Here is a 12552-nt window from a genome sequence, read left to right as displayed (position 1 = left end):
GAGAATCCATGTGTATAGAGAAGTATGGCTGCATATTCAAGTAATTAAGGAATTAAGGTAGAAATTAGAAGTGTAATATCTATGAAATGTATTTGGAGTGCTTTCTTTAAGTAGAACAGTATCCATGTCTTCAATTGTTTCTCTTTAAGTATTACAGATGTTTCTACTTCTCCAAGTATTGCCTCAATTGCTATTGAAAATAAATATGCAACACATGCACTTTGAACTGTTAAATTTTTGTTCAGGTATCTCTTTTTCGAGTTAAGTGCATATGCGTTCATGGAACATTTAATATTTAGGTAGGTTCCTGTGAGATTATTTCTGTGGAACTTAATCATGGAAACAAATGGCCCATTTGCATTAGCTTTATATTCAGTTTAATTATTAGTGACTAAATAATTATGGCGGTAATAGTAAATGATTCAATTTTAAATCTTTTTCCAAGTTCTCAGGTTTTTTCCCCACTAGTTGATATTTGACCCCAGGAATCTATGGTGGCAGCAGTAGTGATTCAGAGAGTCATGAACTTTTCTACTTAATCTTTCTTCACTTGCCAAGAAATAAGCCCCTGTTTTGTTGGGTGTGTATGTGTGTTTATATGAGTATATCCCCCCACTTTCAGAGAATCATGGAGGATGCAATGGTATTAAAAGCAGAAGAGAAAGTTTTCTATACTGCATTTTAACCTAAAACAATTAACTTAGCCTTGAAATAATTGAGTTTGGAACTATTTTCTAATTTAATCTTGTCTTGGAAATGGATTATAAACATTAGAAAAGAGGGCTATTGCGATTTGTTTTTACTAATCATATTATTGTCTATATAGAAAACTTAGGAAACTAAAAAAACCTACTTTTTAATAATTTCATATTAAGAGAATTTGGTGGAAGGTGTAATAATTATACAAAATAGCTCTTTTCTGCTCTAGGTATAAACACCTACCCATGGTAATGGGAAAAATTATTTGCTTCTCACTAATGACAGAATTTTAAAATATGTTGAAACAAATTTAACAGTAAAATATAAGGTCTTATAAAAATAGAACCTTACATAGAGAGACCAAAACAAGTTCAGAACACAATGAAATACATACATTTCGTAGAAGGGAAGATTTCATAGTGTAAGAATGCAAATTATCTCACAATTAAAATATAAATTAAATGTAATTCCACTTATAAGCCAGGGGGAGGGCTATACTTTTGTTCATTCCTTTACTCACTTTGGAATAATTAGATCACATGATCTTAAAGCTCTTATAGAAGAAAAAAATCTGAAAGATTAGTCAGTATAGCTGAAAAAGAACATAGTGGCAGAACTAACTTTTCCAGATATCAGAATATCAAATACAGGCAATGTAATTACATCAATGTGGTGTTGGTATAGATTAGACAAAGGTATAAAGAGACAAAGGTGGTAGTTTAATTCCATGTGAAAAGGATGGTGTATTAAAACGCTCCTGACAAAAGAAAATAAAAGTAAACCCTAGTGTTAGACCATATGTAAAAATAAATTCCTGTGAATCAAAGACTTAAATAAAACTAAAAAAAAATCATAATATTGTAAGAAAACGAGGCATTTACTGGGGAGCCCAAGAGACTTCTTTAATTGTAAGGCTGGAAATCCAAATGCTATAAAAGAAAATTAGAAAGAATATATACAATTATAACACAACTTTAATGATGTGGGAAACAAAGTTAAAAGGATGACAGACAAAAGATTCATGTCTATACCATACAATAAGAACAAGACTAACAAACCTCTTTGAACAGTAGATAAAGGATGTGAATAAACACTTTACAGGAAAGCAAATCCAAGTGGCCAACAAACTTGAAAAGATACTGACATTTATAGTAGCTAGGGAAATGCAAATTAAAATAACAATTAGATGTTAACTTGAAACCCATCAGACCAGCAAAAAACAGATACCAGTTTTTACTCCTTAGCTAGGTTATCAGAAAAAGAAAGTTTCAAGACATTGCTAGAGGAAAAGTGAAACCTTTCATCCTTTTTGGACAGCTGTTGGTAACATCTATTAGAATTCAGCAATTCCATTTCCAGAAGCCTCTCCCCTAAAACTAAAAGTATTCTGTACATGAACAATGATGCTTATTCCACTGGTGGTACCAATGGCCAAATGAAACACAGCAAAAGAAATAAAGTGAAAATGTATGTGTACAGGAATGAATGAATGTGTACACACATTCATGTGTACAATGAATACATTGTATTATATTTATACTGTGGAGTATGATAGTTATTTAGAAACATGAGTTAGAACTGTACAGATTAACTTGGAGTAATTTGCATGCGTTTTGAGTGAGTAAATCAAGATGCAGATGACGTGTGTATAATAGAATCGCATTTTGGTTAGCAAGTTTCCCAAACTTATTGCATACATCTATAGATGATGATATGAGGATGGAAAAAAAAGTGAAAGCTTAAAAAACTTAGGTTATTGACATGTGAATGGAGAGGTCAGTATGGAGGCAGGGAAGACCAAGCAACACAGGAAAAGATATTATCACATTTATGCATTTTAATAATCTTTGTGTGTATAAATTAACTGACATTGAAAAAAGCAAATGGAAAATAGACACTCGTCTTGTTTATTTTCTGGGTCACGACTGGTGAACACCGTTACATCCTATTCAACAGTCATCTCCTGAATGCTTACTGTGTGTAAGAGAACTTGGCGGATGTAGTCAGTAATGTAACTGCTACAGTTAGTATTATGTCAGCAGTCATCAGCAGTGGTGATGTGCTAGGGCCTATTCTAAGAGCATGTATATAACCTCATTTAATCCTCCTAACAACCTGATGAGGTACCTGTGTTGTTGTCTACATTTTATATATGAGAAGGCAAAATAAGAAGCTTGTATAGCTTGTACAGTTTAAGTGGTAGAACCAAGACTTGAGCCCAGATGGATTGACTCCAGCGGGTGCACTGTTAATCATTAAAATATGCTACCTTCTTTGAACGTGAGTTGCTTGTTATGGTGAAACAGAGTGGCGATATAGAAAACAGTGAAATCGGTGCCATCATGCAGGTTTTGAACACATATGGGAGCCTAGAAAAGGAAGGTGATCTGACTTCAAGAACATAGAATTCACATCAGAATCAGTGTATTAGTTGACTTTGCGGAGTAAGTAGTCATTCTCTAGATGAAGAATGCGCAGAAAGGCGCTTGAGACAGGTGTAAAAATGAAAGTATGCCTGGAAAAAAGCCAGTAGTCTAGTAAGACTGACACACATGATGTTGCTTGAGAAAGTAATAAGAGATGAGAGCATAATATTAGTTGAGGGTCTTGGTTTTTATGCACGGTGTTCTAGACTTTAGGCAATTATTAATCATTGAATATTTTTGAGGAAGTAGTGAAATGCTTTGTGAAGAACTCATTTTGAGGTTTCTAGTCTGGGTGAGTAGAAACTGGGAGGCTGGACCCAGGTTCCATAAGGCTCAGAAACAATCTTCACATACTCATTTTAGCATTAATAATAAAGTTAGAGAATCTAAGATTTATTTCTAAAGGAGGGGATAATAGCCAGGGGGAACTTAACTCCTGTCTTGGTCTTTGAGTTCTCAGCTAACAAATGGATAAAAAGAAAGAATGAAACAGATAAATATTTTTTAAGGTTTTTTTTCCTCACATAGTATAATTTAGTGGAAGTTGCAATAAATGAATTTGTTCAAAGGTTCTGGGTTTTAGACTTGGCTCAGGACTAACTCTGTAAAGATATATTAGACAAAAAAGAAAGAACTGAGTTACAATATATGAACCTAAAAATACTGTAATTTTTTAAATACATCCTGAAGCTAGTAAAAAAAAAAAAAATCATTTCTTCTTGCTTTACTAGACAAGCTTTTAAAATAGTTTTATTCTGTCAAATACTAAACACTTTAGATAAGTGAAATATAATATTCAGGGGAGGTTATTACTTTTAGCTCTCTAAGTCAGGTGCCCCAAATTGACTTAATGCCATTCACTTTGAGATAAATTTGAAATTTTTCCTGTCATGCATTGGCTACATTCTAAGTGCTTAAAAAAACATGTTAGTACAAACATAATTTTTATTTTAATTTGTTGTGTGTAGTAAGGATGTTAGTGTACTTTTGTTACTGTATATGAACATGAAAATTATATTCAATGGCAGGAAATTCTTAATCTCTTTTTTTAGAGTATTGCTGTTACTGAGAGGTTGTATATTTAGGAAGATAGATGGATAGGTAAAGGAAGTTACCTATCCACCTGGATAAAGGAAGGAAGAACAGAAGGATATCCAGCCACTCTAATACTCTGATGAACATGTATAATCCATAAAGAGAACAGCGTTCTTGCAAAAACTGAAGTCATGCTAACATTAAAGGGCAGAGAGAGAAGAAGACCAAGAAGAAATGCTCAGAGACCAGTGTTTTGAAGTAAAGAGCAGATAAAGAGTCTGTTGCTGCAAAGAAAAGTCCACTGGATTTGTCAAGGTGTCCTCTAAGACTTTTACCAGCCTAATTTTGATAGAGTTTTAGGGGACTTGGTTAGATTGTGGTTTTAAGAGTAATTAATTAAATGGTTACTAAGTAGGAGACACAGAATTAATAAGCAAAATCAGCTTTGTTTTAACTCTGAAGGTGTATTTTCTTTCCACACAAGACAAGCTAGACCATGTTGTTACATAGGAAAGAAATTATTAAGAAAAAAATTTATTTTAATTGTAAATACTTCTTAGTACTAGAACCTCCCATGAAAATTCTTTCTTTACTTGCTGCCTCCAATCCCTCACCAGCCGAAACCTAGATTCTCTTTTAGAACAATTACAATGTCTTAAATCATAAGTAAATGTAAAATACAGAAGTCTGGATGTACACACCAAAAAAATATTTGGATGGTAAGGATTCACTGCTGGACACACTGTCATGGTTTGAGGGAGTCCAAAAATAATACCCTCTGTTTCATACCAAAGTTCAGAATCACTGGCAATATAAGTAGATGAGTTCTCTGATGGAATTCAAAATTACTGCTTTAAAATGGATAAAGTCTAGAGTGAAGAACAGGGCTTATTTATGTAGTCAAAAAGGAACTGCTAATATTTCAGGGCTGAATTAGATATATTTGCTAAGCTTGTCACTGGTGCAGCTGGATAGCCAAAGATAGAGAGGAACAGAGAATTCTTGCCCCTTCTGAAAGATCACCACCCAGAAGGGGCTGAGCCATGCATGTCGAGCTCTTCTCTCTCAGCTTATTAATCAGATAAAGCAATCCTCTCCTGGAGAATGGAGGTGGCAGTTGCCAAGTAAGGAGGCAGAAATGACCAGAAGTGTCTCTGTAATAGAAATTCCTCCATAAGGAAGCTAGAAGCCAGTGGAAAAGGGGTTACTGCCGCAATCATTTTATTACACAGTATGGTCTTGTAAAACTGAGGTATAATTCACACAGACCAAATGTACAGCTTGATGAGCTTTGACAGATGAACACACGCATGTAATCACCACTCCAGTCTAGGTACCAACATCCTGACACTTTATAAACTGATTCACAGTTGAGATTTAAGCTCTAACTTGTCAGTTCATGTGAAATGCCTAAATTTTTAATATCCTGTTGACACCTTTGGTTGTCTCTGGATGAAGAATTTAATGAACTTTTCCCCTGAATATCTCACATCATTAATAGGCATACAGTTATTTCTATGGAGAGACTGAATGATTTTTTTTCAATGATTAGAAATCTTTTTAAAATATGTTCTGTGTAGTTTTTAGTTATATATTTTATATTATTAAATACTTAAATTTGCTGCATTGATGTCTTCCTATCTTAAAATACAAAATAAAATCCTGTATTTATATTTCTGATCATATGGAGTACATAGTGTAGGTGTTTAACTCGTAACATTTATCTTCGCTTCCCTATTGGCACACTTTGGCTTGTAAGTGTGTGATACGAAAGATGGTAAATTGACACTTTCTGCAAATAAGGAATTCATTCCCTTATTCACTTGGTTAATTTAAATTATATTTGTTGGGTTCCTCCTGTGTGCCACGTAATAAGTATAGTGCAATGACTAGTTAGCAAGGGGTTCCATACAGTATAGTGGGGCAGCATATATTACCAATTAAGCAAAAGAAAATATAATTACAAATTGTGAATAGTGCTGGGAAGGATGGGTGCAGGAATAGAGAATGACTTTGAAGGGTTAAGGAAGAGAAGACAGAATGAGCAAGAATAATGTCCTTGGTGGTAAATTGTAGGCTGAGACTCGTTGAAAAGGAGATGAAGCAGGGAATATTGGGGATAGATTGAAGAAAAGGAAAGAAAGAAAATAAATCCAGATGTCAATATAGATAGTACTAACAAATCTTAATTGCTTTTATTCCTTGTTAACTAATAGTTTTGTGGAATTGTTATAATTTTGACTAATATGTCCTATTTTTTCCTCGGTTATGAGATAATTTTTATTACTTTCATTAAGATGAGCTTAAATATTACACATCATTTATACCTTCTTTCAGAAGAGTCAACCTGATAGTCACTTAATAAGATTAAACAGGTATACCTGAGGTATGATGCCCTATACCTTCTTTTTAGTTAATAGAAGGTGTACATATAGATACAGTTTTCCTTTAGGAAAAAAAAAAATCAATTTCTCAAAACTATTTAGGCCTTCTTAAGAAAATGAATATTAACCTTGGTTGTTAATGATGATAACCTGGGATTTTTAATAAAGTGTGGGTTTAGAATTACTAGTTGAGTCACAAGTTGTACTGGGCATCACTAGAGCATATTAGTATTATTTAATGCTAATTTTTAAGTCTACTTTTTCCTCGGTTGACATGCAAAGTAAATTATCACTCATTTTATAATAGGGGATTCTATTATATTTTTAGAATTGTCATGAGCTGGCAGTGTACAAACATCTCTTAAAATGGAATGTGTGCCTTAATTTGAAGTAAGAAAATGCCCGAAAATTTAATACTAGAGCAGCAATCCTGGGGGTCCTTGGTATCCTATTAGTGTCTATGAGGTCAAAACAATTTGCTTAGTATCATCAAGACACTTTTTGTCCTTTTCACTGTGTTGACCTTTGCGCTGACAGTGGTACATAAGCAGTTGTGGGTTAAAAATGCTGGTGCTTCAGTATGTGTGCATCAGGCTAGTAGTAGCACCAAACTATACTAGTAATTGTTGTGTTCTTTACCATTATATACTTGAGGCAGAAAAAAAAATGCCAGTTTCACTTAAGAATGTCCATGATGAAGCAGGGAAAAAAAAGTTTTTAAAACACTCAACCTTTTTGTACACGTTTTAAAAATATACTATGTGATGAAATGAGAAGTACACATAAAACACTTTCATTGCATTGTAAAATCTGACGGTCGTTTTGAAGAAAAGCCCTTGTGCATGCAGTCTTTTGAGTTGTGAGCTGACTGAGGTACTTATTTTTACAGATAACATTTTTTTTTTTTTAACTTGAAAGAACAGAGAGACAAACTGGCTATTCATATTTGGTAGGTATTTTCTCACAAATGAAGGAGGTTAATTTGTCATTCAAGGAAGACAGTTGACAGTATTCCACTGCTGGTGATAACATTAGAGTTTCTTTGGAGAAAATTAGAATTTTAGAAAAGTTGTATCACCTTGAGCTCGACAATTTCCCAGTACTTAGCCTTTAAATAAGATTAGTGATGATATTAACAATGTGATGTTTTGAAATTGTACAGTGAAACTACTTCAGTGTTTGGAAGCATGAATACCTCTGTGACCTATTTTTTTAAGTGACTAGTTCATTGAGGATAAATATGTTGCATGCATAAAAGATTCAAAGTAAAAGACCAATGGATTTTCATGTAACAGTTGACAGTGCTCATTGGTATTGTTTCAGATTGCAGGTGGCAACTAACCTTTAAGAAACTACCACTTGGCAAGTTTGGGGTAGGATCAAAGAATATCTGAGATTATCTGCAAAGGCTGTTAGGATAATCTCCTGTTTTCTGACTATGTGTATGTGTAAGACTGCATTTTTTTCATCTGCTCCACCAAAACAACAAATTATAAAAAGTTGAGTATAGAAGCAGATATGAGAAGCCAGTTTTCTTCTATTTAGGCACACATTACAGAGATTTGTAAAAATGTAGAACAATGCCACTCTTTTCAGTAACTTTAAGATTTGAAAAATAGTTATTTTTCATTAAAATATGTTAACAGGTAATAGTTTTATAATTGTTAGTTTTAAGTGAATTACTAAAATCAATCTTTAGAAGTCTTAGTTTTAATTTTTAGTATGTTAAATCTCAATAGAAATAATTGATGTAAAAAGGAGCTCTTTTACATATGATACTGTACATGAAAAATCCTTAAGACACTACCGGAAAACTACTGGGCCTGATCAATGAATTCGGTAAAGTTGCAGAATGCAAAATTAATATACAGAAGTTTATTGCATTCCTATACACCAACTCCTAGAGGAAAACATAGGCACAACATTCTTTGACATAAATTGTAGCAGTATAATTTTGGATCTGTCTCCTAAAGCAAAGGAAATAAATAAAAGCAAAAATTTTTTAAAGGGGACCTAATTAAACTTGAAAGCTCTTGCACAGCAAAAGAAAGCATCAACAAAATGAAAAGACAACTTGCTGAATAGGAGAAAATATTTGCTAATGCTATGAGTGATAAGGGGTTAATATCCAAACTATGTAAACAACTCATACAACTCACCATCAGAAAAACCCAATTAAAAAAATAGGCAGAAGACTTGAGTAGATATTTTCCCAAAGACATATAGATGGCCAAGAGACACATGAAAAGATACTTAGCGTCATTAGTCATCAGGGAAATATAAACCAAAACCATAATGTGATACCACCTCACACCTATCAGAATGGCTGTTACCAAAAAGAACGCAAATAACAAATATTGGTGAGGATGCAGAAAAAAGGGAATGTAAATTGGTGTAGCACTTTGGAAAGCAGTGTGGAAGTTTCTCAAAAAACTAAAAATAAAACTACCCTTTGATCCAGCAGTTCCACTCCTGGGTATAATGGATCTAAAAAAACTGAAAAACACTAATTTGGAAAGGTATATGCACACCAATGTTCATAGCATTTTTTTACAATAGCCAAGATACAGAAGTAACCTAAGTATAAGTATCTATCAATAGATGACTACATCAAGAAGATGTAGCGTGAGAGATTTTATGTGTGTGTATATATATATACACACTACTCAGCCATAAAGAAGAATGAAAGTTTGCCATTTGCAACAACATGGTTGGACCTAGGGAATATTATGCTAAATGAAGTAAGTCAGATAGAGAAAGCCAAATACTATATTATATCACTTATACATGGAATCTAAAAAATACAACGAACTGGTGGGTATGACAAAAAAGAAACAGATTCACAGATACAGAGGACAAACTACTGGTTGCCCTAGGGGAGAGGGAATGGGAGAGGGGTAAATATAGGGATAGAGGAATAAAATATACAAACTATATCATGTATAAAGTAAGCTACAGGGATATATTGAACAACATGGGGAATATAGCCAATATTTTATAATAACTATAAATGGAGTGTCACCTTTAAAAATTGTGAATCATACAGATGGCCAACAAGCACATGAAAAAATGCTTAATATCTCTGACTGTTAGAGAAATGCAAATTGAAACTACTGTGAGATACCACCTCATACCAGTCAGAATGGCCATGATTAACAAGTCAACAAATAACAAATGCTGGAGAGGATGTGGAGAAAAGGGTACCCTCCTGCACTATGGGTGGGAATGTAAATTGATACAACTACTATGGAAAATAGTATCAAGGTACCTCAGAAAACCAACTATAGAACTACCGTGTGAGCCAGCAGTCCCACTCTGGGCATATATATCTGGACAAAACTTTCCCTGAAAAAGACACATGCACCTGTATGTTCATTGTAGCACTATTCACAATAGCCAAGACATGGAAACAACCTAAATGTCCATTGACAGATGAATGGAATAAGAAGATGTGGTACATATACACAATGGAATACTACTTGGCCATAAAAAAGAACAAAATAATGCCATTTGCAGCAACATGGATGGAACTAGAGACTCTCATACTAAGCAATGTAAGTCAGAAAGAGAAGGACAAATACTGTATCATAACACTTAAATCTGGCATCTAATATTTGGCACAAATGAAGCTTTCCACAGAAAAGAAACTCATGGACTTGGAGAACAGACTTGTGGTTGTCAAGGAGGAAGGAGAGGGAGTGGGTATGGACTGCGAGTCTGGGGTTAATAGATGGAAACTATTGCATTTGTAGTGGATAAGCAATGATATCCTGCTGTATAACACTGGGAACTATATCTAGTCACTTTTGAAGAAGGATAATGTGAGAAAAAGAATGTACATATGTATGTGTGACTGGGTCACTTTGCTGTACAGTAGAAAATTAACAGAACACTGTAAATCAACGATAATGGAAAAAATTAAAATCATTAAAAAAAAAATAGGAGTTCCTATCATGGCGCAGCAGAAATGCGAATCCAACCAGGAACCATGAGGTTGCGGGTTCGATCCCTGGCTTCACTCAGTGGGTTCAGGATCCGGCGTTACCATGAGCTGTGGTGTAGGTCGAATATGCGGCTGGGATCTGGCATTGCTCTTCCTCAGGTGTAGGCCGGCAGCTACAGGTCCGATTCGACCCCTCGCCTGGGAACCTCCATATGCCTTGGGTGCGGCCCTAAAAAAAAAAAGTAAAAATAAGCAAATTAAAAAAATTGTGAATCACTATTATACACCTGTAACTTATATAATATTATGCATCAACTATATTTAAATAAAAAAAAATTTTTAAGGAGCTCTTCAGGATCCTAAATAATTTTTAATAGTGTAAAAAGATTTTAGCAGCTTCTGGTGTAGAGGAATCCACATAAAATTTAGGAGGAGAGCTTTGCCTTATAATACAGAATTTATATGTTTTGGCTTAAAGCAATACTTTGAAGTGTTTTTTAAATGTCAATGTTAAAACAAATCACAATTTGTATTATTTTAAGTCATATTATTTTGAAACCTTTCTCAACCTTTGTTTTCATTTTATGTATTTAAAATACAACAGAGGAAGCCAAAAATGAAATAAAAGTATTATTTGCAAAGTTGCTTTTTTTGTAGACTTTCAGCTTTTTTCATGTAACCATGACTAGTTTCTAAACAAGCTAAATAAGGTGTAAAAATGCTGAAGGAGTTCTGTGGTAGTCTGTGGAATATTCCCAGTATCTTACAGATACAGAATTTAAATTTTTTTTTTTAGCACAGAAAGGTTTATTGCAGGACCAAGGGAAGAAGACAGGTGGCTTGTGCTCAAAAACCTGAACTCTCCAGTGTTTTTTTGGGGGGGAAAGTGTCTAAAGGCAAAATTTGGGGTGAGGGCAGCAGGATGTGTGACTTTCTTCTGATGGATTGGTGATAAAGTAGCAGAGTAGTGCTCCAGGAATCTTATGCTCAGTCTGAAGTTACCATCTTCCCCCTGGCTGGGAGCCTTCGTTCCTACAGAAGAACTCAAGGATATTCCAGAATGAATATTTTATATGAGTTAAATGGATAAAATTTCATTTTAAAAATGTGTCATCATATAGTCCATTGCTATTTTGGAATGTATGTGAAAATTAATCCAGTACATGGGGAGCCTTTTGTCTGTCAGTGGTACTATTTATCATGTAACATGTCATGGTCATAAGGTTAGTGAGGTTTCTGATGTCTCTTTTTTCTCTGAGCAGATAATCTCAGTGATACCTTGAAGAAGCTGAAGATAACAGCTGTTGACAGAACTGATGACAGTTTAGAAGGATGCTTGGATTGTCTCCTTCAAGCCTTGGCTCAAAATAGTAAGTTGTATTAAGTTTACTCAAATGGCAAACAAAGAAACCAACCCATCAGTCATTCAGAAATTGGTATTTGGTTTAGCAGATAACTTGCATTCACATCATTTGCATGCTTTTGAGTCCTATCTCTGAATACATAATGGAGGTTGTTTTACACATTCCATTCTCCAACCCCACCCTTCCACCCCCAGGGCACTGAAAGCCAAGTTGATAGGCAGAAAAAAGGAGGAATTGATTGGCGGTGATGACATTAATACCAGTCCCAGAGAGAGGCCATTCTTGACAGATAAACACCAAAGTTGTTCTTTTTCTTAACACCTACATTTATGCTTTTAACAAAGACTCTATATATGGGGAAGAGAAACAGAGAGAGAGCTTAAAACACTTAAAATTTTTTTCTGAGATCCTTTTAGTCATTTTACGTTAAAACAATTATGTATGGTTAGATTTAACTGGAAAGAGCCAGCAGTAGTCATCCAAAAATTCTTAAAATTGGGGTGGGACTTGATCCTTGGTGGTGTGATAAATAATACTGGAGATGAAAATTATACAACTCTTCATTGACTAATACATTGTATGTGGCATTTGATCCATTATATTTTTATTTACTAATTTCTGTATTATCGCAAGAACAGACAGATAGAGAATAATTTTCATTTGTTTCCTTAATTATGCTTGGTTGTGCTATGGTTTGTGCT

General features: G+C 34.2%; 1 protein-coding gene across 18 annotated transcripts in view; it reads left to right on the top strand.

The window, feature by feature from the left end:
• RAP1GDS1 (Rap1 GTPase-GDP dissociation stimulator 1) overlaps positions 1–12552 on the top strand; it is a 140593-nt gene that overhangs the window by 20223 nt on the left and 107818 nt on the right. For all 18 annotated transcript variants that reach the window (XR_014813339.1, XM_021101743.2, XM_021101742.2 and 15 more), the window contains exon 2: positions 11750–11857. Coding sequence is in view for 4 of the 18 variants with exons in the window: in XM_021101743.2 (XP_020957402.1) it covers positions 11750–11857 (108 nt within the window). In the remaining 14 variants the exon portion in view is untranslated. The remainder of the gene's footprint in view (positions 1–11749; positions 11858–12552) is intronic.

This window comes from Sus scrofa, chromosome 8, assembly GCF_054392235.1.
Source record: "Sus scrofa isolate SSC_HxYL_T2T_F1_AM1 chromosome 8, Sscrofa_HxYL_maternal_Yorkshire_Landrace_v2.0, whole genome shotgun sequence".
NCBI lineage: Eukaryota > Metazoa > Chordata > Mammalia > Artiodactyla > Suidae > Sus > Sus scrofa.
Note: the sequence above shows the minus strand (reverse complement) of the source record. Positions and strands in the feature narration are given on the sequence as shown.